We start from the raw sequence: 24,647 nt of genomic DNA, 5'->3' as shown, positions 1-24,647 counted from the left end.
TCCAACATTGGCTAAATTGAATTCAGATCTCTCTCAAATCCAAATATTTGTATGATTTGATAGCAAAAGGTCAACAATATCCTCATCCGATTACAATCGAATATAATTCTGAATATAGTTCGAGATCAGACAAAAACCAACTCGCTAACATCCCTAGCTATTTACAAAAAGCAGCCTAAAGCTTCAATTATTACATCTAGCTGCCTGCTTTTATCAGTTATATTTCAAGTACACGCTCGATCCTAATTCCAAAAATCAGTCAACCTTTATCTTTAGTGACTGAAACACAAACATCTTTAATTTGTTTAACAAAAGACCATAAGATGAGATGTTTAATAAACATAAAAAAAGACAAAAGGTCATCTTATACACCTCCAGCGGGTAATTGAAATGCATTCAGATAAAATAACTAGTTAAATATAATAACTCAAATGTTGGGCAGCTTTCTGGAAATAGATAATTAGTTAGGTAGCTTTTTGTAAATTAATCTTGCATGGGAGAATGTAGGAAAGAGGGTCGAATATTCAAATGTGGAAGGGTTATCTTAAAGGCAAAAATAGACAGTGTTTACATAGAGGTTGAGGATAATGGTGAGATTACTAAAACGGTTAGCAATAAGAAAACACAAGTTGCAGCAACTCATTTCTGTTCATGACATGCCAAAATATTGAATTTGCAAGTTGATAGGGTCCAAGTTGCATAGGATCATTGATAGATTGTGATGGAAAAGATAGTTCCACTCTGTTTTCTCTTAATGTACATCCTTAAACATTTAGGTTATCCACACTTTGAATGAAACACAGGCTTCAGATTCCAAATATATAATAAAAGAACGATAGGTTATCCATACTTTGAATGAAACACAGGCTTCAGATTCCAAATATATATCAAAAGAACCACGTGTAAGAAATACAGAATGTCCGTCAAAACCAAGTAGCTAAACAAATGAAAGTGGAAAATCATACAAGGATCACAAGGTGATGAATTCATAAAGAAAGGCACGTGAACTAACTTACTGCTGCCGCACCATTCTCTTGTGTTGCAGTACTCTTATTCCCCTTCTTTGAAGAGCTACCAAAGGGATTAGAGACACCCTTGGTCATGTATTTTCCAGCTTTACCCAGTCCACTTCCAACTGCACCAAAGCCACTACCCACCAAACCAACACCAGCTCCCAAGCCACTGCCCACCAAACCAACACCAGCTCCAATCCCTGACCCTACCAAACCAACCCCTGAACCGACCGCATCCATGGTGCTTCCTATAACACCAGCTTCCTTCAATTTCTGCCTTTCTTCCAGCATTTTCTTCTCTGCTTCCATTGCCGCTAACTGCTCATCCTTATTAAAATGGTGGTACAAGACCTATATGGCAACCATCAAACACGGATCATACATAAGAAAATATTTTAACTAATCCCATTAATCCACTAATGTAAACAACATAACAATTCCTAAATAACCTTCCATGTTAGGTTACCAATAAGCTGTGAACAAAAGTGAAGGATACTAGACATGCAAATTTGTTACCATCACCTTAGATTGGTGTTGTAATGGAGATTGGTAGAGATTTGGGTAGGAGATGAAGGAACGAAGCAGGGGATGAGGAGGCCTAGTCAGCTAGGGGAAAAGAGGAATTCAGCTAAGGGAGAGAGGTTTGGGAGGGGAAGTTAGGTGGTTTCGGGAGGTTGGCTGGGTTGTTTGGGAGGTTTTAGAGAGGTTGTGAAGTGGTTAGGGAGAATCTCTAGAGGGAGAGGGGTTTATCCTACCGCTAGAGCCAATGGTTTCCCTCTTTAGAGGAAGGAAAGGAGTCCACAAGACAATTCCAAGTAGAATTGATCTCAATTGAATGAATCACCAAAAGAATGAATTACAGGAGCTCTAGCTAGCCTTTATAAAGCCTAAGACTTAGCTAACTACCCATACATGTCTCAAAAATTACCCTAATGCCACCACCTACATCAATTACAAAAGTACATTCCAGTCCTTAGCAGCTGAACCCCCTATAGAGAATCCCACTAGATCGGCTAGGCTAGAGTGCATCTATTAAAATCATGTTATTTTTTTGACGGTTGATGCTAATGATATTATAAGCTTATAATTTTCTGTGACCAGACAAGATCATAAAGGGCAAACCTTAATAGTAAGAGTCCCTCTATCCTTCTTATCCTTGATTTTCAGCATATCAAGTGCAGGCAATAATCTTAACTCTAGGTCTTTTGGCTTTTCAGCCTCCAAATCAATCAATGACATTTTCACTATGCCCAATCTCTTGTCCTGTGCAATGTCCTTATCAAAGACCTGCAATAAACATGATTAACAAATGAGAATAATGGTTTATTGATTTGACTATTCTTCTTTCAATTTACACGCATGCATAGAATATAAAAATCTATCCCACAAGTTGTAGCAAGAAATAAAGCACACATGCACGCACACTCACAAGAGAGAGATAGAGATTATGTAGCTGAAGTACCTCACTAGGCTTGCTTTTCTCTGGTCTCGTATACAAAATGGAGATGGAATACTCTTGTAAGGAAGTTAGAGGCGATGCAGATTGATAATCATTGATGTCATTTCATAACTTATAAGATAGACACTCATCATTCCAAACCCTTCTCTCAGGAAAATATTCTAGATTGCTTCTTTTATCCATCAACTACTTTCTCAGTTCCACATTATATCCACATAGCTGATTAGTTATTTTCACTGTCAGCTAAGTAGTCTTCCCCTTGTTCTGAGGCAGAAAAGGCCCAACTAAAGTAATAAGCATGTTCCCTTCCCACATCTAATTGTTCACATACTCATGTTTAGGTACAATCGCTATCAATTAATCCACATCTATCTACTAACACATAGATCATAGTTGTCATGCTGGAGCTTATTGCTTTCTCAACTATTGCACTTTTAATCAAGACATCGGATCAAGTTTCTGATGTAGTGAGTAGTTAATTGCCTTTCTATTGCCCTTACTGATAAAATATCTTTGATTTATGGCATAAGGACTTGACCACATTGCTGGACATCTTAAAAATTGATAAATTTATCTTACACATATTGGCATCAATTAGAAAGGTATTTCACCCTACATCTCATCATATGAAAACTGTACATCAGTCATTTACTTTCATCAAAACCAATCATCATATTCTACCTCACCTTATGATTTGATCACTTTTATAAAATACATATGCCCTGGTTCTAGTACACAACTAGAATGGATGTATTGATTTAAAAAGGCATCTGCCATTTGAAATATTTTGAGCTAGTATAACTACCAAACAGCTAATAAGTAAAAAGATGATGCACATAATAAGTAAAGAAGATTTCTTGAAAAGTTATGTGGGCACTGCTTGGACAGGGGCATGCACCCCCCTTGAGAGCACCAGTAACATTTTTCACAGAATAATGGCAGGAGCAAATATGTTCAAAATTCCACTATCCCGTGAAATGATATGGTGATCCCTCCAGAGACTTATAGTGATGTGCTACATTTCGGTCTCCACTTGGGTCCTTGTACGCATACTTTAAAAGATTATAACGAGACAACTTTTTCATTATTTAAAAAGATTATAATGAGAACTTTTTCATGACTATCCCTGCTTCTCCTTTTATATATTGTATGAAAGAAAGATAAGTAACTTTTTCAAGAACCTTTATATATCTTGATTGACAAAAACAACTCTGCCCAGTCACAAGGATTAAGATAAGTAAATATATCAATATCTGAGCTGCTTTAGATTACAAGAACTTTCACTTTGCAAAAATTGTTTAGTACAGTTATGTTCTCATTGTTTAGGTTACCATTTACCAGTTATTATAACTTTTAAGCTATGTCCCATAGGTGTGGGTGCCGATGCGAGGAGGGTATATATATATATATATATATATATATATATATATCAGTGTTGTGAAAAGCGTTGATGCGTAGCGAGACACTCCACCAAAAACCGAGGCGAGGCATAAAGCGTAAGCCTCAAATATTTTTTTTGAAAACTTTAAAAAAATTATAAAAAAATATCTAAAAATCTAAATAAATAAAGAACTGCTTTATTGATGAAATAACAACCAATAAGAAATAGAAAATCTCAAATAAGTACTAAAAAATATGAGATTAACATATAAAAGTAACTAAAAACTGATTACATAACTGGAAAATATATGAGATTAACCTACAAAAGTTAAAATATATGAGATTATTCTAAAAAATATGAGATTAACATATAAAAGTAACTAAAAAAATGATTACATAACTGGAAAATATATGAGATTAACCAACAAAAGATAAAATATACTAAGAAACCGATTACATAACTGGAAAATATATGAGATTAACCAACAAAAGTTAAAATATATGAGATTATTCTAAAAAATATGAGATTAACATATAAAAGTAACTAAAAAACTGATTACATAACTGGAAAATATATGAGATTAACCAACAAAAGATAAAATATACTAAGAAACCGATTACATAACTGGAAAATATATGAGATTAACCAACAAAAGTTAAAATATATAAGAATATTCTAAAAAATATGAGATTAACATATAAAAGTAACTAAAAAACTGATTACATAACTGGAAAATATATGAGATTAACCAACAACAGTTAAAATATACTAAGAAACTGATTACATAACTGAAATAACTGGAAAATATATGAGATTGACCAACAAAAGTTAAAATATATGAGATTATTCTAAAAAATATGAGATTAACATATAAAAGTAACTAAAAACTGATTACATAACTGAAAAATATATGAGATTAACCAACAAAAGTTGAAATATACTAAGAAACTGATTACATAACTGAAATAACTGAAAAATATATGAGATTAACCTACAAAAGTTAAAATATATGAGATTATTCTAAAAAATATGAGATTAACATATAAAAGTAACTAAAAAACTGATTACGTAACTGGAAAATATATGAGATTAACCAACAAAAGTTAAAATATATTAAGAAACTAATTACATAACTGAAAAATATACGAGATTAACCAACAAAAGTTAAAATATAGTAATATACTAAGAAACTGATTACATAACTTAAATAACTGGAAAATATATGAGATTAACCTACAAAAATCTTGTTGATCATGTCTCAGAAATCTTGTTATAAAAATTTTTTTTTTTTTGCGCCTCAAGCTTGCGCCTTGAGGCACAGAGGGCCGCGCCTCAAAGCGAGGCACGCCTTTTGTGCCTCAAGGCGCGTTTTTGATAACACTATATATATATATATATATATAGAGAGAGAGAGAGAGATATTAACGAAACCCACGAGCCAAACCCAAGAGGCCTGGGTTCGACCTTTGCACCAATGAGGGGAGAAGGAGGGAGGAGAAGGAAAAAGAAGAAAGAAAGGAGCAAGATAAGAAGGAAAGAAAGAGAGGAGGAGGCGGAGGAGGAACAAAGAGAGACTTATTGTCACCGTCGTAGGAAGAGGATAAAAGGTCATCGCCACCATCAGAGGAGGAGGAGGAGGAGGAGGAGGGGTCGGCGGGATGAGAGGAGTCATACCCTAAAAACACTCCCCCCCGCACCCACCACAAAAATTTCTTTTAAAAAAAATTGGACCAAAATGGACTCGATCAAAGTTGTCTGAGTCCATTTTGGAGAAAGATAACCCTAGGTGAGGGTTGATTGTACCTAGGATTTATTGACCGCACCCGGTGCGGCAAAATGTGAATTTTATTGTACCCACGTCGCGTCGCATCAACGCAAATGAGGTGGCCGCTTTGGCGAGTCTTTGTGACATAGCTTTTAAGCTATGTCACGTAGCTGCGGGTGCGGATACGGGTGTGGGTACGGGTGCAGATGCGGCACTTTAAAAAAACTTGGGTGCGAGGGTGCGGGAGAGGGTATATCTATATATATAATTTTTAACAGTTTTAAGTTAACACTATGTGTATGCGTGTGCATTTATGTATTTATATATATAATATAGATAAAAATGATCTTGATTAGGGTTAACTGAATCTACTTTTGGATAGAAATGGACCTCACTATGGTTGACTTCAGCTAACACAAAGGAAGTTGTGTCCAAGTGTCGCACCTGCTTGGGTGCAGGTGCGATGCGGGTGTGGTGCCCTGTTAGAAGAGTTCGTGTGACAATTTTTAATTTATTTCTGGCATTTATGGTACTTTTTTGTTCATAGTAATATGGATGCAAGATAAATATCTGCAAAGTTTCAATACACAAGGGACCATAATTCCCTCTGCATCTATCAAATAGTGCATCTATCAAATAGTGCATCTTATGCCTTCTTGCTTATGAATTTGTCCACGTATCACGGACTTGGCTAAAAGGTCGACGCACCCGCGTCGATATGCCCTGACACAGGTGCGGCTTCGAACACGGGGCGGACATGGTCAACTAAGTGTCAGACTCGGTCAACGCACCAAGGCCGAGTCCGTCCACATTTTGGACTCGGTCAACTTTGACCGAGTCTATTTTTGTCCATTTATTAAAATTAATTTTGGACTCAATCAACTTTGACCGAGTCTATTTTTGTCCATTTATGATAAGTTTTGTTGTTATCATACTCACAAGCTTCTTTATGTGTTATATTTTGGTAAGTTTGTGTTGTTACTTCAAAAGAATTACTTTTTTATTTTTGCTTTAAAATTTAGAATCTTATTATTGTTATATATATATATATATATAGCCGTGTCCCTGTGTCCAAATTTTTTGAAATTGCTCCGCACCCATGTGACATAGGTGTGTGTGTGTGTGTGCGCATGTGCACTCATGCATGCATCTATATATGAGTTAAACAAAGAAAAATAGAGTTGGAATCACATTACGCATTGTTATGCATGAAGAGATCGTAATGCCCTCAAATCATTTGATTTATAAGTAAATTTGGCATTGAAAGCATTCGTTCCAAATAATACTTCATTACCACAAAGAGAGAAAAACAGCACATACAAAATCATTTATGCACGTCATGAAAGCAAATGTTGTATACAAGCATATATTAACTAGATGGATGCCCAACAGTAAATAAGAAAGCAAAGATCAGTCCTTCACTGTTAGGAAAATGAATTAATAAATCTCTGAAGTGAAATAGTATGATGAAAAGGACATGCATTTGCACTGCATGGATAAAGGGCCTTGAACAAGGTCATGATTTGAAAAAGCATAATAGTAGTTAATGATAAAGAGTAAGGTGAATAACAAGACCTCGAAGACAACTGACTGAGTTTCCTTGTCTTCCACAATCAGCTCAAATGTTTGGTCCCAAACTGGATTCAGATTGTTGTCAATCACTTTGGTTTTAACCTTGAACAGGGGGCGGATATGCAAAACCACATAAGGATCAGACTTCCCAACTATTTCCATGTTTTTCAAATCATTTGCTTTGACAACAGCTACTGTAAGCATTCCTTGTGGCCTAAGCTCCAGCTCACTGCAGAATGAAGAAAACTTACAAAACTGAGCAAAGAAGAAAAGAGACTCATGCATGAAAGACTTTTGTATTAAGAACAAATCACATAGGAAGACGCTTAGATGAAAACTAGCCAATAGCTCTCACAAACTATAGCAAGCAGTTGAAATGGGAGTGATGTGAGAGCATCAGATGGTGCATCGAGTTTGCATACATTCCAATTCTCTGAGTATTTAAAAGATTTACCCAAAAACTATGATGGAACTAAAAATCTTTCAGCAAACTTTATGGCAAAAACATCACAAGAAGCATATAACAGAATGATGAGCATCACATTCATGAAACAGAAAATTGCACCAGTTTATGTAATTTAAAAGCTCTAAGGAACAGTCACATAAACAAGATAAATGTTCTCCACTTATTCTTTTATTTTAATCTAAAGTCAGGCACTACGAAAACTAAAGATTAATATGCAAGTCAGTGCTTACAAAAGGTCAGCCAACCAGGTGTCTTCAGGGTATTCTATCTTCAGAAATATTCATTCAAAAAGGAAAAGAAAAGCATAAACTTTCATATAATTTGACTAAACCTTATCAGACATGTTAGCTTCATCATCAAATACATGTTTTATACTGTACACGTTGCAATATAAAGAGGTGGATAACTTAGCTGCCTCCATCATCAGAAAAAAAATAAAAAAAATAAAAAAATAAAAAAATAAAAAAATGAAGAAAGGAATAACACTGAACATCTCCAAAATAATCTTATAATTACCTGGTATCCACAGAAACACCACCAATTGGCACAACGATCCTATGAGGCCATTGCAGCATATCAGCAACAATGTTGTTCACTATGTCCTAATAAAGGAGAAAATGCAGTCAAATTAAGCTTGAAAGGTAAGTGCAGTAGGTATAGAGCAATTTGAATATTTTGAAATCACATACATCAATCATGTCTGAAAGTCCTGGCACTGCAGTTAAGCTTCCCCCAACAGCCTTCAATGTGTAATCAATTCTAGGCTTTGGCTGCATTCAATCATATCATGAAAACATGCTCTTGGATTAAGTGGCAAGCACTCGAGTCAAGACATTTCACTTATCTTTCAAACTAGGTACCTAGCTATGTCACAGGGATTCAGCCAACCACGCGATGCGGGTGCGGCATCCGGTGCGATCAACCCGACCCTGTGTGCGGTCAACGCACCCAGGGTCATTTTCGTCCAGTTTTAAGACTAAAAATAAAAATTCCCCGATGAAAAGGGTTGCAAAGAGGAGGATTAGGGCAAATTTTTTTTGCCCTAATCCTCCCTTCGTCTCCTCCTGAAGCCGAACCGCTCCGCCGACCGCTCCGTCAAACCAGGTATGCCCCCGACTCCCTCTGCTCTCCTCCTCTCCTCTCTGACTCCCTCTTCTCCTTGGGAAGCCCTCGCCACATATACTCAAAACAACTCACCCTATTCAAGTTTTTTTCCCAATTTATTACAGAATACATTCTACAAGCAACATGCTTCTGAGCTCTCGTGTGGAGTTAGGGTATCGTACCTTAAAAGTGCTCAAGATCGTTAAGAAATTCCTACAGAGATGTTCCAATGCGAACGGATACCCGAGAACACTGAAAATCCAACAGTTGAGTCGTTCTTCAGGCCCAAATTCTTCTTCTTTCCAGCAAGATTTTCCACAATACACAAGAGTCAAACAAGACGTTGAAGGTGGGTCGGTTGCTAACGAGAGAAGGGAGATGAGAGAGTGTGGTAAAGAGTATGCTAAGAGGAAGAGAAAGAATGAGGTTTTGCTTACATTTAACCTATTTAAATAAATTTTAATTTAACATAAGAGGGTTCAACGTGTTGTGAACCGAGAGAGGGTGGGACCACCTGGTCCCTACTCAGCAACAGTTGTCTCATTTAAAAAACAGCAATGCCCTCGTAACAAAAGAAGATCCCTGCCATGTTCTTTTCATACCAATCTTACCCTTATTTTTATTCTAATTTATAATTCTGCCATTAACATGAAAAACCAGCCTCTTTACAAAAAAATTCTCTGTGTCCATATATATATATATATATATATATATATATATATATATATATATATATATATATATATTTTGCCACACCCCCGCACCCAAGGTTTTTGAAAGTGCCGCACCCCCGCAACCGCATCCATGTGACATAGGTACCTAGTCATGAATAAGATGATGAAAATAGTCTCCTGAAAATGGTATCAAGAGCAGATCTTATATTCTCCAAATAAACTTACAGATCATAATCATAAAAAAAATACCAGATTATGGCACCATTGAAAAAAGAAATATATCCATGTCAAACAAGATTCAAGATGATATCAAGAGCAACCTAAGTACCATGTTGGAAGGGCTTACACATCTTTTGGAAAGGAAATAGAGATGAGGAGCTGGTACATGAGAAAATTGAGTTTTCAACTTTTACCTAGTACTAGTAGCAGTACATCCACCCTTTTATACGGCCAAGATCTACTAAAATAACAATTTGATAGAGAGAGCGAACATTAAAACTTTTAATTAAGATCGATAATAAAAGAACTAAAAGCATAAACATATTTACACATCAGAACAAAATATATTCTTTTCTTTGCTAAAATTAAAACTTAGTCATTCAAAACTAATATCTGAATTTGAAGGAGTTCTAATTTTCTTTACCGTGGAAAAAAATTTGATTATAACTTTTGGCAGAGCAAAGTTATGTATCTTTATAAGTGTGAGTAGAAATTTTTGTAGCATTATAGTAAGCAGAAAACAACCAATTCCTGAAACAAGACATCATCTGGAGTATGAAACATACTCCAGATGAAAATCACAGAATATGGAAGAAAAACAAACCTCAGAAAGAAGTGCAGCAACAACTGCAGAAATGCACGGAATCTCTTCAGAAAGTTGGAAAATGACACGAGCAACAGTGAAAACTTGAAGATCTTTCAGCTGCAACGAAACCACTTAAAGCTAAGAGAATCTTGAAGTTATAAAATTCTAACATCATGAGTTGAGCAAAGTTGAACCCTGTTAAATATTGTATTTTATATAATATTATATATATTTGTGTATGTATATACATATATGACACACCCACACACCCACCCACACACACACACACACACACACACACACACACACACACATATATATATATATATGTATTATGTAGAATGTATCTAGGGATATGATGCATTTTTTATTTCTCTTTGTTTTCTTTTTTTTCTTTTTTTTTGCATTCAAATCAGCTAGGTTGACTAGTTGTTGGACTAGTCTAATGGCTAGTCCTCTTTGGTTCTCTTGTATTTAAATGGGATTTCCCCATTCCATTTCTTATGCATTCTTCTTGATGCATTTTAAGATTAATAAAATTATAATTTTGTATTTGTGAGTGTTCTATCTTGTATGCTCTTTGAGTGATTTGTTGCAGTAAAGCTCTTGCTGATAAGTGGCATTTGAAGATTTTCTTATTGGACATCATTTCATTACATGAGTGAAAATCAACTATTGAATGCCAATCAACATATAGTTAACCAGACCATATGACATTTTAAGAATATGGATTTTCTAAATGTAGTTACGCAATAAAGTAAAGACAATATGGCTGCATGCCAAACAGCAGAGTGAAAAAATGTTATTGATTTTCATGTGTTGACAGACAAAAAATGATGACAACAAAAGTAATATACAAATAGAAGAAACCAAGAACATTTTTCTTTTTAACTATAGAAAAACAATTTGATACACTTGTGTAGGTAATGACACATTATTTTCACAATAACAACCTTCAACTATGATTGAAAACAAGATGAATGGCCAAATTCATTCTGTGAAAAACTGTGCACCTGGATGGGCAGTGAAGCAACTAAAGCATCTACAGCGAGAATAATACTTGGATCACCACCCCATCGGAAATCCACGTCCATTGTTATTTGACCTTTCTTCAAGGACTGTATGCGGATACCTGGATCAATCAATTTAATCCTACATTAAACAATGTATATCCTGATCAATAATCACAGGTAATGGACAACTATAAGCAGATACATCTAGTCGACCATTATCTCTATTTATAACTTCGAGATACATGATCACTGCACAGATTATATTAGTGAACATAATTGTTTCAATGGAAATCAATCAATTCCAGAAGATATGGAGATCAACTTCCTGTCTGACATTAGCAATCCAATCTCTCTAAGTCTTACATTAATTAATTTCAACAAACTCTATACAGTCCCATTTTTCTTGAAAGGGAAAGGGGAAGAGAAATTAACAAAAACAATCTTTAATCCCTAACTGTACTGTGGCAAAAAAAAAAATTCTTGATCAGCCTGCATGAAAAATGTAAAATACTCAGTAATAGGAGTAGGACAACTTAGAATTGAGCATGGACAGGAATTTACTTGAATACAAAGTTGTCCAGTGGTTGCAGTGAATTTCTAAGTACTATTCATGACAATGTCAAGGAGAGGGTCTGTATTACCTTCTTAAAGTTAGCTGTATTCGAAAAACTAAAAGGAAAAAGTCTATTTTTGTTACACTATCAAAAAAGTAAAAATCTACAATCTACGAATCACACAACAAGACTGACAAAAAAAACAACATTATATGCAAAAGCAATGAAAAGAACTTAATCATAACCTTCAATTTTGGGGGGGACATTTCCAAGGAAAAGTTTGCTAAACTTTAGTGAAGTTATCCCAGGAGGCCGATATTCTTCCAGTACAGGCTCGACAGACTCCTTAATCACTATACTTGCAGCCTGAAACAAAGTGACCATTTACATGAGAGAGAGAGAGAGAGATGTTGATACAACATAAGCAACAGAATCACAGCATCTGGAAGTTATTGTCAAAACTCCTTTTTCTTGTTTTAGTTTTCAAAAACAGGGCTCCAAATCACCAGGAAAAGGTTAACAAGTCTGCCATCTAGCTATCACATCCAACCTATGTAACACGGACTCTTCTAAAAGGTCAACGCACCCATGTCCGTGTGGGTAAGATACTTGGACATGGCTTCAGCAGTGTCAGGTGCAGTCAACCGCACCAAGGTCCATTTCTGTCCAAAACTAGACTCAGTTAACCCTAACCAAGTCCAGTTTTATCTATAGTATGTACTTAAATACATATTCACACACACAGACATATACCGCACACGCATCTGCACCTGTACTTATGTGACATAGCATCCAACCTCTAGTAACAGTTACAACATAAACAACAAACAATTTGTCAAAAAGAATAAGTGCAGAAATGATCATTATTTGCTAAATCTAAATGTTTAGATGAAAATGGTTGCCCACACTAATTGGTGGCTTGGTACAAAATTAGTGCACCTTGGAGCGTCAGTAACAGAAAAATATCACCAAAGAGGCTGCCGCACCCGCATCGACATGAAACGACACGATGCGACGCGGGTGAGGCACCCAGTGTGGTAGATTCACGTTTTGCCGCACCGGGTAGGGTCAATAAACCCTAGGTGCGGTCAACCTGCACCTAGGGATAGCTTTGTCCAAAATGGGCACGATCAAGTTTGACCAAGTGCATTTTGGTCCACTTTTGTTTTTAAAAAGAAATTTTTGTGGTGGTGGGTGCAGGTATGTGTGTTTAGGGCACATCTCCTCCCCTGCCCCCGACCCCTCCTCTTCCGATGGCGGCAAGACGGTAACTCTCTCTCTCTCTCTCTCTCTCTCTCTCTCTCTCTCTCTCTCTCTCTCTCTCTCTCTCTCTCTCTGTGTGTGTGTGTGTGTGTGTGTGTGTGTTCCTATTCTTTCTCCTCCGCCTCCTCTCTTTCTTATTCTTCTTCCTTCTCCTCCTCATGTCATTCTTCTTCTTCCTTCTCCACTCCTGCTCCTCCTCTCTTTCTTCTTCTTCTTCCTTTTCCTCATGTCTTTCATCTTCTTCCTTCTCCACCCTCCGCCACCTCCTCCTCTCTTTCTTCTTTTTCCTTCTCCTCCCTCCTCCCCTCGTTGGCGCAAGGGCCGAACCCAGTCCTGCTGGGTTTGGCTCCTGGGTCCGGTTCTGCTAAACTCAGGCCTGCTGGGTTAAAAATTATATGCATACATACATATCCTCCCAGCAACCACACACCCAATTTGGGGAGCGTGTGAAACATAATGGTCATCAAGAGAAAACAAATTAGCAGAACTAACTGTGGCAGACACGTATGACATTAGCCATAGAAATTGCTCAGCCAGTAATTCAAAGAACTATAGGAGAAACAACAAGTTGGGAATAAAAGTTCAATAAAAAATTCAATTTTCCAGTTGCATATTAGCATGCAATCCACAAGATGCTCACAACAACATATTAAGTTTCATAAAAGCCACTGTAATTATCAAAGTAGAATGGCATTACATTAATATTCCCTGCAATAGTAAAATCATAACATAAGAAGACCACTTTTAGTGAGAGGACTATGTGAAAACAATCTAGAAGTATCGTTAGAAAGGGGGCCACAACTTACCTCAGCAACAAAAGGCCACAGTTTGCTAATTTGCTTGTTTAGCCACTTCACCTGCAATTCCTCTCAAAAAGTCCACACATCAGGCTTGTAGTAGTAGTTGCATTGGTAAAGCTGATCTAGTGCACAAAAACATAATGAAAAAGAAACACAACCTACAAGATCAAGACCTTAAACACACACACACAAAGAACCAACTCGAGATGGAACATCTAGGGTATCATCTTCAATCTGAAGATCAGATTTAAGTAACAAACTTTAGAAATTATGGTGATCTTAAATGACAGTTACAAGTGGGTTGGCATGAATGGGAAAACCATAAATGATGGTTAGAGTAAAATAGGAATGGCTTCTAAAAATAAATTCAAGCAATCAAACTGAGTATGATCAAACTACCCAGATAATGTCATAGATGCTCCATATAGAGTTGGTTGCATCTTCACCATCTATTTTAAATTTATAGCATGCATGCACTCATACACACACAGACATGTATGACAGGAAAAATAAAGGAAAGATAAAACTAATAGGAACAGCAGAGATGACCAAAAACTAATGATCAACAGGACATACACACACCAGAATCATTAGCACATATATAGAGGTAAGCATAATGAACTTTAGCACAAAGCCATCTTTGAACTCACTGTGCTATTTCATTGATCAGGGTAGTTAATGTTCAATAAACATGCATATCATTTCAAATACTAGCTAAGTTAATAAAGAAAAATCCAATATTACCCTACAAGAAAGTGGGGAGGAAAATTATGCATTTTATGAAAGATACTTGACCTGTTCAAATGCAGGAAAAGATATCCATTCAGGAAAATTATCACCACAAATCTTCTTCAAATCATCTCTGCTAAGGGATCCCAAAAGCTTTATATCAACTGCCTGTTACAGTAAAAAAGTTCTCATGTACTCATTTAAAAAAGCTCTAGAATACTACATATGCACACACATATATATACTAAATCTATTAGTTAGCTTTCTCTTTTTTTCTTGACAGACGGCAAAAAATAGGATTTCGAAGAAAGAGGCAAAGACAGGCTGAAAATGGCCAACCTACAATAAGGAATTACAGTACGAACATTAGTTAGTTGATGGCAATTTCTGGCAAACTGAACAAAAACATGGCAGCAAATATGGTCTCATGGTAGTAAAGACAGTAGCAGATAGAAGTGTGTTTATGGTTTAGAAGAGTATGTAGTATAAGCTTCAAATACAAAAAACTAACATGGTTATAGAACTAAAAGCAGATGTAAATAACATAGCAGGTACATGCAGATGAAGCCTAAGAACTGTCACATGGATACGGCTGAGGATATGGCGATACGACAATTTTTATGAAGTTTCCATTATGACTTGTACATAAAGGGATACAAAATGAGAGTCAAAATGGATTATCCGTGTGACATAACCTAAGAATCAAAATGGATTATCCGTGTGACATAGCCTAAGAATCACGTACCACTAATTTATCATATTGCAACAAGCGCATAAAAGATTTCCATCATGGTACAAATCTAGCACAAGAATAAGAGAGATGGAGCATCCTGTCAATGCTGATCTTAGTACATGTGTTAACCCCAGAATCACATACCACTATTTTATCATATTACAACAAGAGCATAAAAGATTTCCATCATGGTACAAATCTAGCACAAGAATAAGAGAAAGATGGAGCATCCAGTCAATTCTGATCTTAGTAGATGTTAACTTAACTCCAAGTGGCGAAGTGATGACAAATAAAATTTTAATAAAGCTTGATAGGTAGAATAAAATAGACATCATTTTGAAAACTTATGTGTAATTAACTTGATCAGTATCTCCACCACTTTAACAAAATGAAGCAAAACAGTACCCATTATAGGACTTGGCTCAGTAAGAACCAAATAGTTAAATACCAAAAAGAGATGAGATTCCAAGTGTTGACAATCTTAACCATCTATATTCTGGAAAGCTTAGAGTTTCAAGAAATCTGAATGATTGATCCTGGATGACTCAGCAAAAGCAATGCAGTCTGCTGACACTAGCAAATCACCAAATGACTTAAGCGGTTCGGTCTTTCCAATATAATAGTTAAGGCGGTGCTAATATAACAAAAGGAGGAGTCTCACTTCTTGCAAAGTCAAGGCACCCCATTGGATCTGGCTGTGACATGGCAACAAGGAAAACCACCGGACTCCTTTTACCGTTATCCAAACACAACCTAAATGGATCTTGGGATAGTATCCGAAAAGCAGGATAAGTCACAGAGTTTCTTTATGCCCAGCAATGCAATTTCCCAACTTCAAACCATTATCACGGATAAGTGGGTGCATATGAACTCTCTAACGAAAGCTACTCAAAACCCACTCCAACTCAAATGAAGTCCTGAAAACTATCACATAAAAACTCGAACAGTTGACATTGATAAAAAGGAACCTCTCTACACCTGGAACAACCAGGCGTGGGGGCAAAGACTTGAGACTTCAACTCTCGTTTACAAGCGAATAAAGATGAAGTCAAGGAACTGCAAGTATTAAGGATCACCGAGAATTATTTTCGATTCGATACGGCAGAGGCCCACTTTATGTATAATAACCATCCTGAAACTAATTCCTTCCAACATAAAAAATATTCTACAACTCTCTCTCTCTCTCTCTCTCTCTCTTCGATTCGGCAAGATCAAGCCAGAATTATGCAAATGAGGTTCTCTGAAGATGAGATTTTTAGGGCCATCAAAGGTTTGTCGGGGTGGAAAGCTCCAGGTTCTGATGGGTTTCATGTGGATTTCTTCAGAATTTTTTGGTCTTGTGTGAAGCCTGATATTATTAACATGTTTGATGAGTTCTATCGCAACTCCAGATTGCCTATTCAAACCCACTTGGCAATTATTTCTTTAATTCCGAAAGAGGATGCTGCCACTGATATTTCTAGGTTTCGCCCGATTTCTGTTATGAGTGCCCTTTATCGGATGATTGCTAAGGTATTGGCTAATAGGTTGAAGGTCGTGGCTCACCAAATTTTTTCGAATTCTCAGTTCGCCTTTATCCACAATAAGAGGATTCACCATTCATTCATCTTGGCCTCTGAAGTCATTCACTCATTACATCTTAGTGGACAACCCTACTTTTCTCTTAAATTGGATTTTCATAAAGCCTTTGATTCTGTGCATTGGCCCTTCTTATTTCAAATGTTATCCAATTTTGGCATTGGTCGTCGTTTTTCTGGATGGGTGAGGGAATTGGTCTCTAATGCTCATGCCATGATTAAGATTAACGGCACTAGAGGTGGCCAGATCAAGTTGGGGCGTGGTTTAAGGCAAGGTTGCCCTCTATCGCCTTTGTTGTTCAATGCCATTGCTGAGGGTCTCGTGGTGTTGCTCAAGCGTGCTGCGGAGAAACGCTTGATAGATCCTCTAGATGTTCCAGATTTTTCGGACCATATTCTTATTTATGCTGATGATATGATTATTTTTGGGCGAGCAAACGTGCAGCAGATGCTTAGATTCAAGCTTATTCTCCAGTTCTTTCTTTCTCTTTCTGGGCTTTCCTTAAATGATAGCAAATGCTCTCTTACTATGTTCAATGTTCAGTCTCCTATGCTTGCAGTGGGTAAACAGATTTTTAATTGTGCAATCTCTGAGTTGCCGATGACATATTTGGGTCTGCCGTTACAAGTGAAACGCCTCTCTTCCGCTGCTTGAGCTCAAACTATTCAAAAAGTGAAAAGCAAGCTTCTTTCGTGGCAGGCTTCTTATCTCTCCATTGTTGGCCGTCTGACCTTAATCAGACATGTTCTTTCTTCTATCCTTGAATTCTTCATGTCAATTTTCGTGATGCCTGTGGGCGTGGAGAAGCAAATTTGTCATTTAATGTCGGATTTTCTTTGGTCTGGGTGTCACCTTAAGAGTAAGCGCCATTTGGTTGGTTGGCGAACGGTGGTGTTATCGAGGCGTATGGCTGGCTTAGGTGTTTTTGCTCCAAGACAGAGGAGTATTGCTCTCGTAGCCAAGCAATGTTGGATGGCTCATCAACCAGGCTCTCCATGTGCTCGCCTGCTCCATGCTAAATATGGTGCTCCTGATTTATCTCTTTTTTGCCATGGAACCCGGGGTCTGGCGATCTCGCACTTGCGAAGCATGTGGCTGAGAGCCTTATCGTCCTTCAGAGATCAAACTGGGGATGCTGAAAATTATGATCAGTGGTTGCAATGGGCGATTACTCCAAATGGAGCGTTCCACACCCACAAAGTGTATAGATCGTTGCTCCCCCAAGGGGCAGATTGGTTCCCTGAGCGTGCGTTATGGGGTAAGGGCCCTTCTCCAAGATCTCGGTTCTTGGCTTGGTTAATTTTGCATGATAGGGTTCAGACTCACAGTTATTTAAAGAAGTTGGGCTTTCAGTTTCCAAGTTGGTGTGTGTTGTGTCAAGCTGCTGAAGAAACTACTTTTCATTTATTTTGGTCCTGTCCAATCTTTGTGGCCTATTTAATAGGATGTGGAGATCTCCGAACGTAATTGTCAAAGAAGAGTCTTTTGCGCTTGATCTTCTCCTGGGCCCTATTGAAATTAGACGATGCAAGCGGTGGAGACTGATCTGGAAGACATGGTTGCTTACTACTTGGTGGTTTGTTTGGATGGCACGCAATGATGCTACTTTCCGTCAAATTCCGGTCATCTTTAATCATCTTGTCCATAAAATCCTGGTTGATTTATATGCAATATTACGTATGCATCTTAGAGACCTCTCCTCTCATCTGAACGACGTTCACTCAGCGGTGGTTTCTTCTAATCCTGCGGATCCTGGTTGAGTAGGCTTTGTTGTTTTGTTGCTAGCTGTCTGTAGTTTCTTTTCTTTAGCTTTGTTTTTTCTATATTTTAGCTTTGTTTCTTCTGTGTCTGGTTCATGGGTTCAACATTTTGTTGATCTTCATGAGTATTAATGTTGATATTCTTTCGGCTCTCTCTCTCTCTCTCTCTCTCTCTCTCTCTCTCTCTCTCTCTCTCTCTCTCTCTCACACACACACACACACACACACACACCAATTACACCCCCACTTAACAACAAGAGATACCCAACACCAAATTCTCAACAATTCAACACCAATCATGGATCCTAAAGCACACCATCACCAATTCAAGGTTGACCTGAATCATGACGCAATCAGCAGCAACGTAAAAAAATCAATTCAAGATGGTCTTGAATCATGACACAATCAGCAACAAAGTGAAAAAATTCAAATACCCAAAAAAAGAAGGTGAACCAATACAACTATATCCAACAAAAACTAGACGGAAATGGAGATTTCTTGTCTCCTAGGAAAACGAAAACCCAGAAGAATGAAGGAAGCGCGAAAGAGAACTGTACGGCAAGCCGGAGGAGTACCTTGGCGATGCGTTTGGTGCTGCGGTACCTCATCATTTGCTTCCAACCAGCCATCAACGCGATTCCGGCAATCATTCCGATCACCATGCCGGAAATCAACCCCATTTTCTGCCTACCGTAAAGACTCTCGGCTGAGAAGAAACAAGGAAAAAAGACGCCGCCCCCTCTAAAATCTCGCCATACCACCAAGTGTTTCTCTCTCTAACACACAACCACGGTTTCAGGTGACACCAAGAACCCCCCAAAAAAACGAAAGAAACGAAGCGATCCTTCTTCACTCGGGAAGTCCAAACGCTTCCCTTCAATTCTCTTCTTTGTAAGGAGGGTAGATTCGATAACCGCTATCCACTCCACGTTATTTACTCTCTGATTTTTGTCTTTTCTCCTTTTTTTCCTTTTCCCGTTTTTCGTTTAAAATTTCAATTTTTTTTAAATTTAAAAAAATGATAGTGATAGTTACTGTTTTTTTCGAAAAAAAGGTCACTTGACCCGACTTTGATACAGAAAACAAGCCTGTCGCCACATTGTTCTATCAGAGTTCCACCTTGTGATGCACTGGCTTTATGTAAAAGCTGGCAGCAAACAATTAAATGTCCTTGATTTTTTAGTCTTACGAGGGTCAGAATATCTTTTCTCTAATTGTCAGAATAAAGACAGAGTTAAGGGGACATTAATTTCTATGGCATGGGCGATTTAATTTTTGAAACAAGCAGATTAAATGTTGTCCGTTGGATGTGCAGATGATGACCACACCCCCTCAATAATTTTCTAAAATTACCTGACGTTAGAAAAAGGCCTACAGCTACAACTGAGTCCTGATGTATTATTTAATTTGCTAATTAACGATTGTTTCAATACAAAAAAAAAAGAAAGCAAAAACCAAATATATTTTGTAACAGGAGGAACCCGCGTTATGAAAATATCGCTTGTTTTGCAATTATTTACGATGTTATCCTCGTTGACTCATTGGCTTAACAAAGCCTTTAGTTCTTTGGCACTGTTGGATCTTAATGGTTGACTTTGAATTAGTGTACGGCTGCATTGTGGATTCGGGTACACTGCCCACGTCCGAATGACTGTATCATAGTTACAAATAAATTTTTTTTTTCAATATTGTACTTTTATAATTTACAGCAATAAGTTTAGAACCCAATCCTGATGTTTTAAAAAACAACACTTGTCATCAGCAATGTTGTCAATATCATGGCGAATCGGCCGAAACTGACCGGATTCGTATCTCCTATCGGCCCAAAATGGATACCAAAGAGGGTTGATTGGGCTTATTTTTCAAAAATGCTTAAGAATCGTAAAAAAATGGCTTTTAATATTATTAATAGTTTACTGACACGTGTCATTTCCTCGTTGAAAATTGGCCAGTTTAGATTGATTTAGGTTAGAATAGGAATCAGGTTGAAAATTGATTCAGGGCTGATATTGATACTAGCAACATTTGACATTATCCAGATATTGAAGTTTTTTTTTTTTTAGCTTGCACTTTGTAGAAATACTTTTAAAGACTAAATAACACCATGTTAGAATCGAGATGTTCAATTAATAAAAAATAGATTATTGAAGAAATGGTTTTGGAATATTGACAGGAAGGTGTAAGGCTCACCTAATCCCAATCCCCCTTATTTGGAACTTGAAATTGTAGATATCTTTTTTTTTTTTTTGAAGAAAAAGGTGAAATTGCATCAAATAATGAAGGGCACTCCTGATATATTCCACAAACATGGAGGCCCCTCTTCTTTAAATTTCGTCCTCACAATGCTGATGCCGACAATGGGTGCAGTTGCTGGGGTCCTCCTATTCAAGGGACAGCTAAGACCCATCATTCATTTTGTATATTAGGTCTACCTGGACAAATTGATACAGCATTTATTTTCTATCCTTTTCAATATGATTATTATGGACAAATCTAATAAGATTATTTCTATTTTCCCTGTGAATGGAACAGTTACGGGTGTCCCCATCTTTGTGTTATCCAAAAGAATAGCAAACTTTGTTAAAATGTATTCATTTTTTCATAATCAGTTAAAAAAAAAAAAGCAATTGGTCTTCATTTTTAATTTCCCTTAAGGCCTTTAAATTGTCTTGATCAACAAGGCTATGCAGGTGTTGGTAATCTTGACCATGCAAAAAAGCAAGTTGTTGCTCGTGAGTCGCCAATTAAAAAAAGTCAGCCGTTTTTCTTTACTGTCCGAACCTACCAGGTACTGCTAAAATTAGGGCTGAAAAAACGAGATAAGCTGCTTGTGGATCGGCTCATGTTTGGGTTGCAAAAGTAGACAGGCTCGAACATAAACAACCAATGTTCGATTGTTCGGCTTATATAGGTTTTTTAATTTATAATAAATATATTTTGCATATATTTTATATCATAGATTGAAAATAGTTGTAGTGTTTAGCCTGCAAGCAATAAGTTAGAGATCAAATCTTATTGTGTACAAGTTTGAAATAATTGTTTATTTTGTATAGTGATTCTAGCAGCTTTTTGTGTGCATGGATAGACGTGATAATGAAAGTTGCACCCAAACCAGCTTGGGTGGCTAGACTGCGGGTTCCACCAATGGACCCTATCAGGCCTACCAACCCCACCTAGAGTTTCTCAAGTTTGTGAGAGCCGACCCTACGAGTTGGTTGTGTAACAACCTAACCTTTTCATACACCACAATATGATAAGATTTCAACTAAATATGAACATTTTTGTGATATGAAACATTTGTTTCTCATGGATGTAATTCTCCTATCGGTCAAATTTTGGGTCTGAATCGGATCTGTTGCAATTGAAGGGCAAAATCATCATTTTTGGAAAAGATGATAGGTGTTTTGGGCAAAAGACTTGCCCAAAAGTTTTAAAATATTAGGGCATTTTTGTCACAGGGATATGAAAGGAATTTTGGGAAAAATGTTGGTTTTTCATGGTAATGACAAAGTTGTTATTTAGGTTCTATATAAGGGTATTTCTGTTAGGCAAGAGACCTACATGAGATTGGTTTTCTTTTTTAGGGCATGTATGTCCTTTCTCAAGGACAACTGGTGGAGGTGAAGGCCAAGTGGCCCCCAACCCCTTCTCTCATGTGATGCCTCCTCCCTCCTTTTTTTTTTTTCTTACGAACCCTCCTCCCTCTCTCTTTCGCATCCATTCCCCTCCCCAATTGCATTCTCTCTCTCTCTCTCTCTCTCTCTCTCTCTCTCTCTCTCTCTCTCTCTCTCTTTCAAACACTCACCCTCCCTCACCCTCTTCACGGTTTTCCTTATCATTCCATCACTCACCTTCATCGTCTTCTCCTCTCACGCTCCTGTTGGGACTGTGGCAGAGAGGAGGAGTTGCACTTGTAGAACTGCTGAGTGGTTTGAGTTTTGGTATCTTAAGGGATTCCTATGAATTTGGGGCAAATCTTGAACGATTTTTATTGCCTTTTTTAGTGTTTTTGGATAATTTTAGAGGTATGGTGCCCTACTCCCACGACAACTAGGAAGTATGCAACATGTAGAGAAATTTGATGCATGTATTTAGAAACCATGTCTAAGGAAAGAGGTTTCTGGAAAAAATTGAATGCCTTATGCTAAATTCATGACCTAAAAATCTTTTTCAGCATGTTGGAAATTTCTGAATGTTTTTCGTTGATTGAAGACTATAAATTTTAGGGAAAAAATTATGACTAAAAGTCTATAATTTATAATAGTTTGTAATTTAGAAATTTCATGTACAACATGCTCTATATTCAAGAAAGTCTGTTTTAGCATATTTTTTGAATTTACTTGTTTAAAACTATGTTAGTTTTTGGCACTTTGGGTAAAGAGCTATGTTGGAAATGATGTATAGAGTTTTGAAAGTGAAATATATGTTTTGAGAGTTTGAAAAATGTGATTTTTGGTTTGAAAAAATGTGTATGTTCTAGCTTTTGAAGCTAAGGTTTGTATCCATGATTGTGGTTGCTAAGAACTATTATGTGCCCTAGATTTCTATGATAAATATACGTTGGGTTCATTCTATCTCACCCCTAGGTGACGGGTAGAGTTTGATGGGGTAGAATCATTGTTGGGTGGAGTTTTGTAGCTTGTAGCAGTGTTTTGGCAGAGCTACTCAACTCTGCAAAGCACATGAGTCGACCCTTGTTGCTTCACAGATTGTTGGGAAGACCCAAGGTTGGAGTTGGGTTGACCCCAGTTCTGTCAGGGTCAACCCCTGCATCCTGGGGGTCGACTCCTGCTTTCTAAGAGTCGACTCCTATGTGCATAGAGTTTACTCCTGTTTTAGCAGAGTGGACTTCTATGTGCATAGATTTGACTCCTAGTTTTGGAGAGTCAACTCTTGTGCACGAGAATGTGTTTTTCTTGTGGTTTGAGCTCGAGTAAGGGCTGTTAAGCCTGAGATTCAAGTGAATCAATTTGAGAATAGGCTGAGAGACCTGTGTTTGCTATGTTTTGGGGTTTGATACATTTGTATGAGTTTGGTGGTCCAAGGAGGGACCTGGTTTGTGTTGAGATACACGAGTATGCAAACATGCATGTGTGGTGTGATGCATATATATGTGTTTGTTTGTTTTACTACATATTGATGGGGGCTAATGCTCGTAGTGGAAGTGTGACATTACATGGTTTAAGTATGCATGGTTTTGCTTTGTTTATAGTTCGCATTGCAAGTGTGACAATATGAAATTATGGTGCTTATGTGAGCATGAGATTCTGGTTGGTATTGCAAGGATTGACAATATGTTGATGATTGCATGATATGAGCATGGTGCTAGTTTTGAGTGTGGCTTGTGTGGGCGTTGACCTAGGGTACCATCAGGGTACTGTGTGTGTTATCTTTGGTCTACGAGTCGACTCCGGTGTGGGATGGGTCGACTCGTCTCTGTTAAGAATTTTGGTTCAGTTTTGAAGGTTGATGCTTTTGAGCTCTTCTCTTGAGTGCGAGTGAACTTGAAGGTCGACACCTATGGAAGGGGTCAACTCTTCGTATTTGAGAACTTAAAATTTTGACAAATGGGCTTTTGTTTTGGATCATAATTACCGAGTGATTACGTGAGTGGTGAGACTGTACTTTGCCGATGACTTCCACCGACCTTGGATCTCTTCAGGTGTGCATACACCCTCTCTCTCTCTCTCCATTTCTCTTGTGAAGACCAATCTAGGAGAGTCAGTCTCGTGAGAGTACGTGCACATGCCAAGTGTATGATGCGGAAGCAACTAAACCAAAATGAGAAAAGAGTTTTGAAAACTATTTTTTTGTCATTTTCTAATATATATATATATATATATAAGTATATGTATTTCTGCTCAATTGACTCTCAACACAAACTTTACCTCTCTCGCCAAAGCTAAATCACAAGAAAGGGTTTTAATTTGCACAACAAACTAACAGTTAATTATTTTCCAATACTCAGAACACAATTA

At 37.3% G+C, this 24,647-nt stretch overlaps 1 protein-coding gene across 2 annotated transcripts; it reads right to left on the bottom strand.

The window, feature by feature from the left end:
* Positions 1-850: 850 nt before the first annotated feature.
* Positions 851-19,577, bottom strand: LOC149836025 (calcium-dependent lipid-binding protein-like). Of its 2 annotated transcripts, XM_090008939.1 has the most exons (11): positions 19,245-19,577; positions 14,665-14,766; positions 13,876-13,926; positions 12,052-12,172; positions 11,253-11,371; positions 10,258-10,356; positions 8,346-8,426; positions 8,173-8,258; positions 7,194-7,419; positions 2,136-2,300; positions 851-1,364 (listed from the first exon to the last, which is right to left on the bottom strand). In XM_090008939.1, exons 1-11 carry the CDS (start codon positions 19,347-19,349, stop codon positions 1,008-1,010), a joined length of 1,512 nt encoding a protein of 503 aa, XP_089865065.1. In that variant the 5' UTR covers positions 19,350-19,577; the 3' UTR covers positions 851-1,007. The 2 variants fall into 2 exon arrangements, with proteins under 2 accessions (XP_089865065.1, XP_089865066.1); XM_090008940.1 differs by lacking the exon at positions 10,258-10,356.
* Between the last annotated feature and the right edge of the window lie 5,070 nt (positions 19,578-24,647).

Source organism: Nuphar pumila, chromosome 6, assembly GCF_984573655.1.
Source record: "Nuphar pumila chromosome 6, dmNupPumi1.hap1.1, whole genome shotgun sequence".
In the NCBI taxonomy this organism is placed as follows: domain Eukaryota; kingdom Viridiplantae; phylum Streptophyta; class Magnoliopsida; order Nymphaeales; family Nymphaeaceae; genus Nuphar; species Nuphar pumila.
Note: the sequence above shows the minus strand (reverse complement) of the source record. Positions and strands in the feature narration are given on the sequence as shown.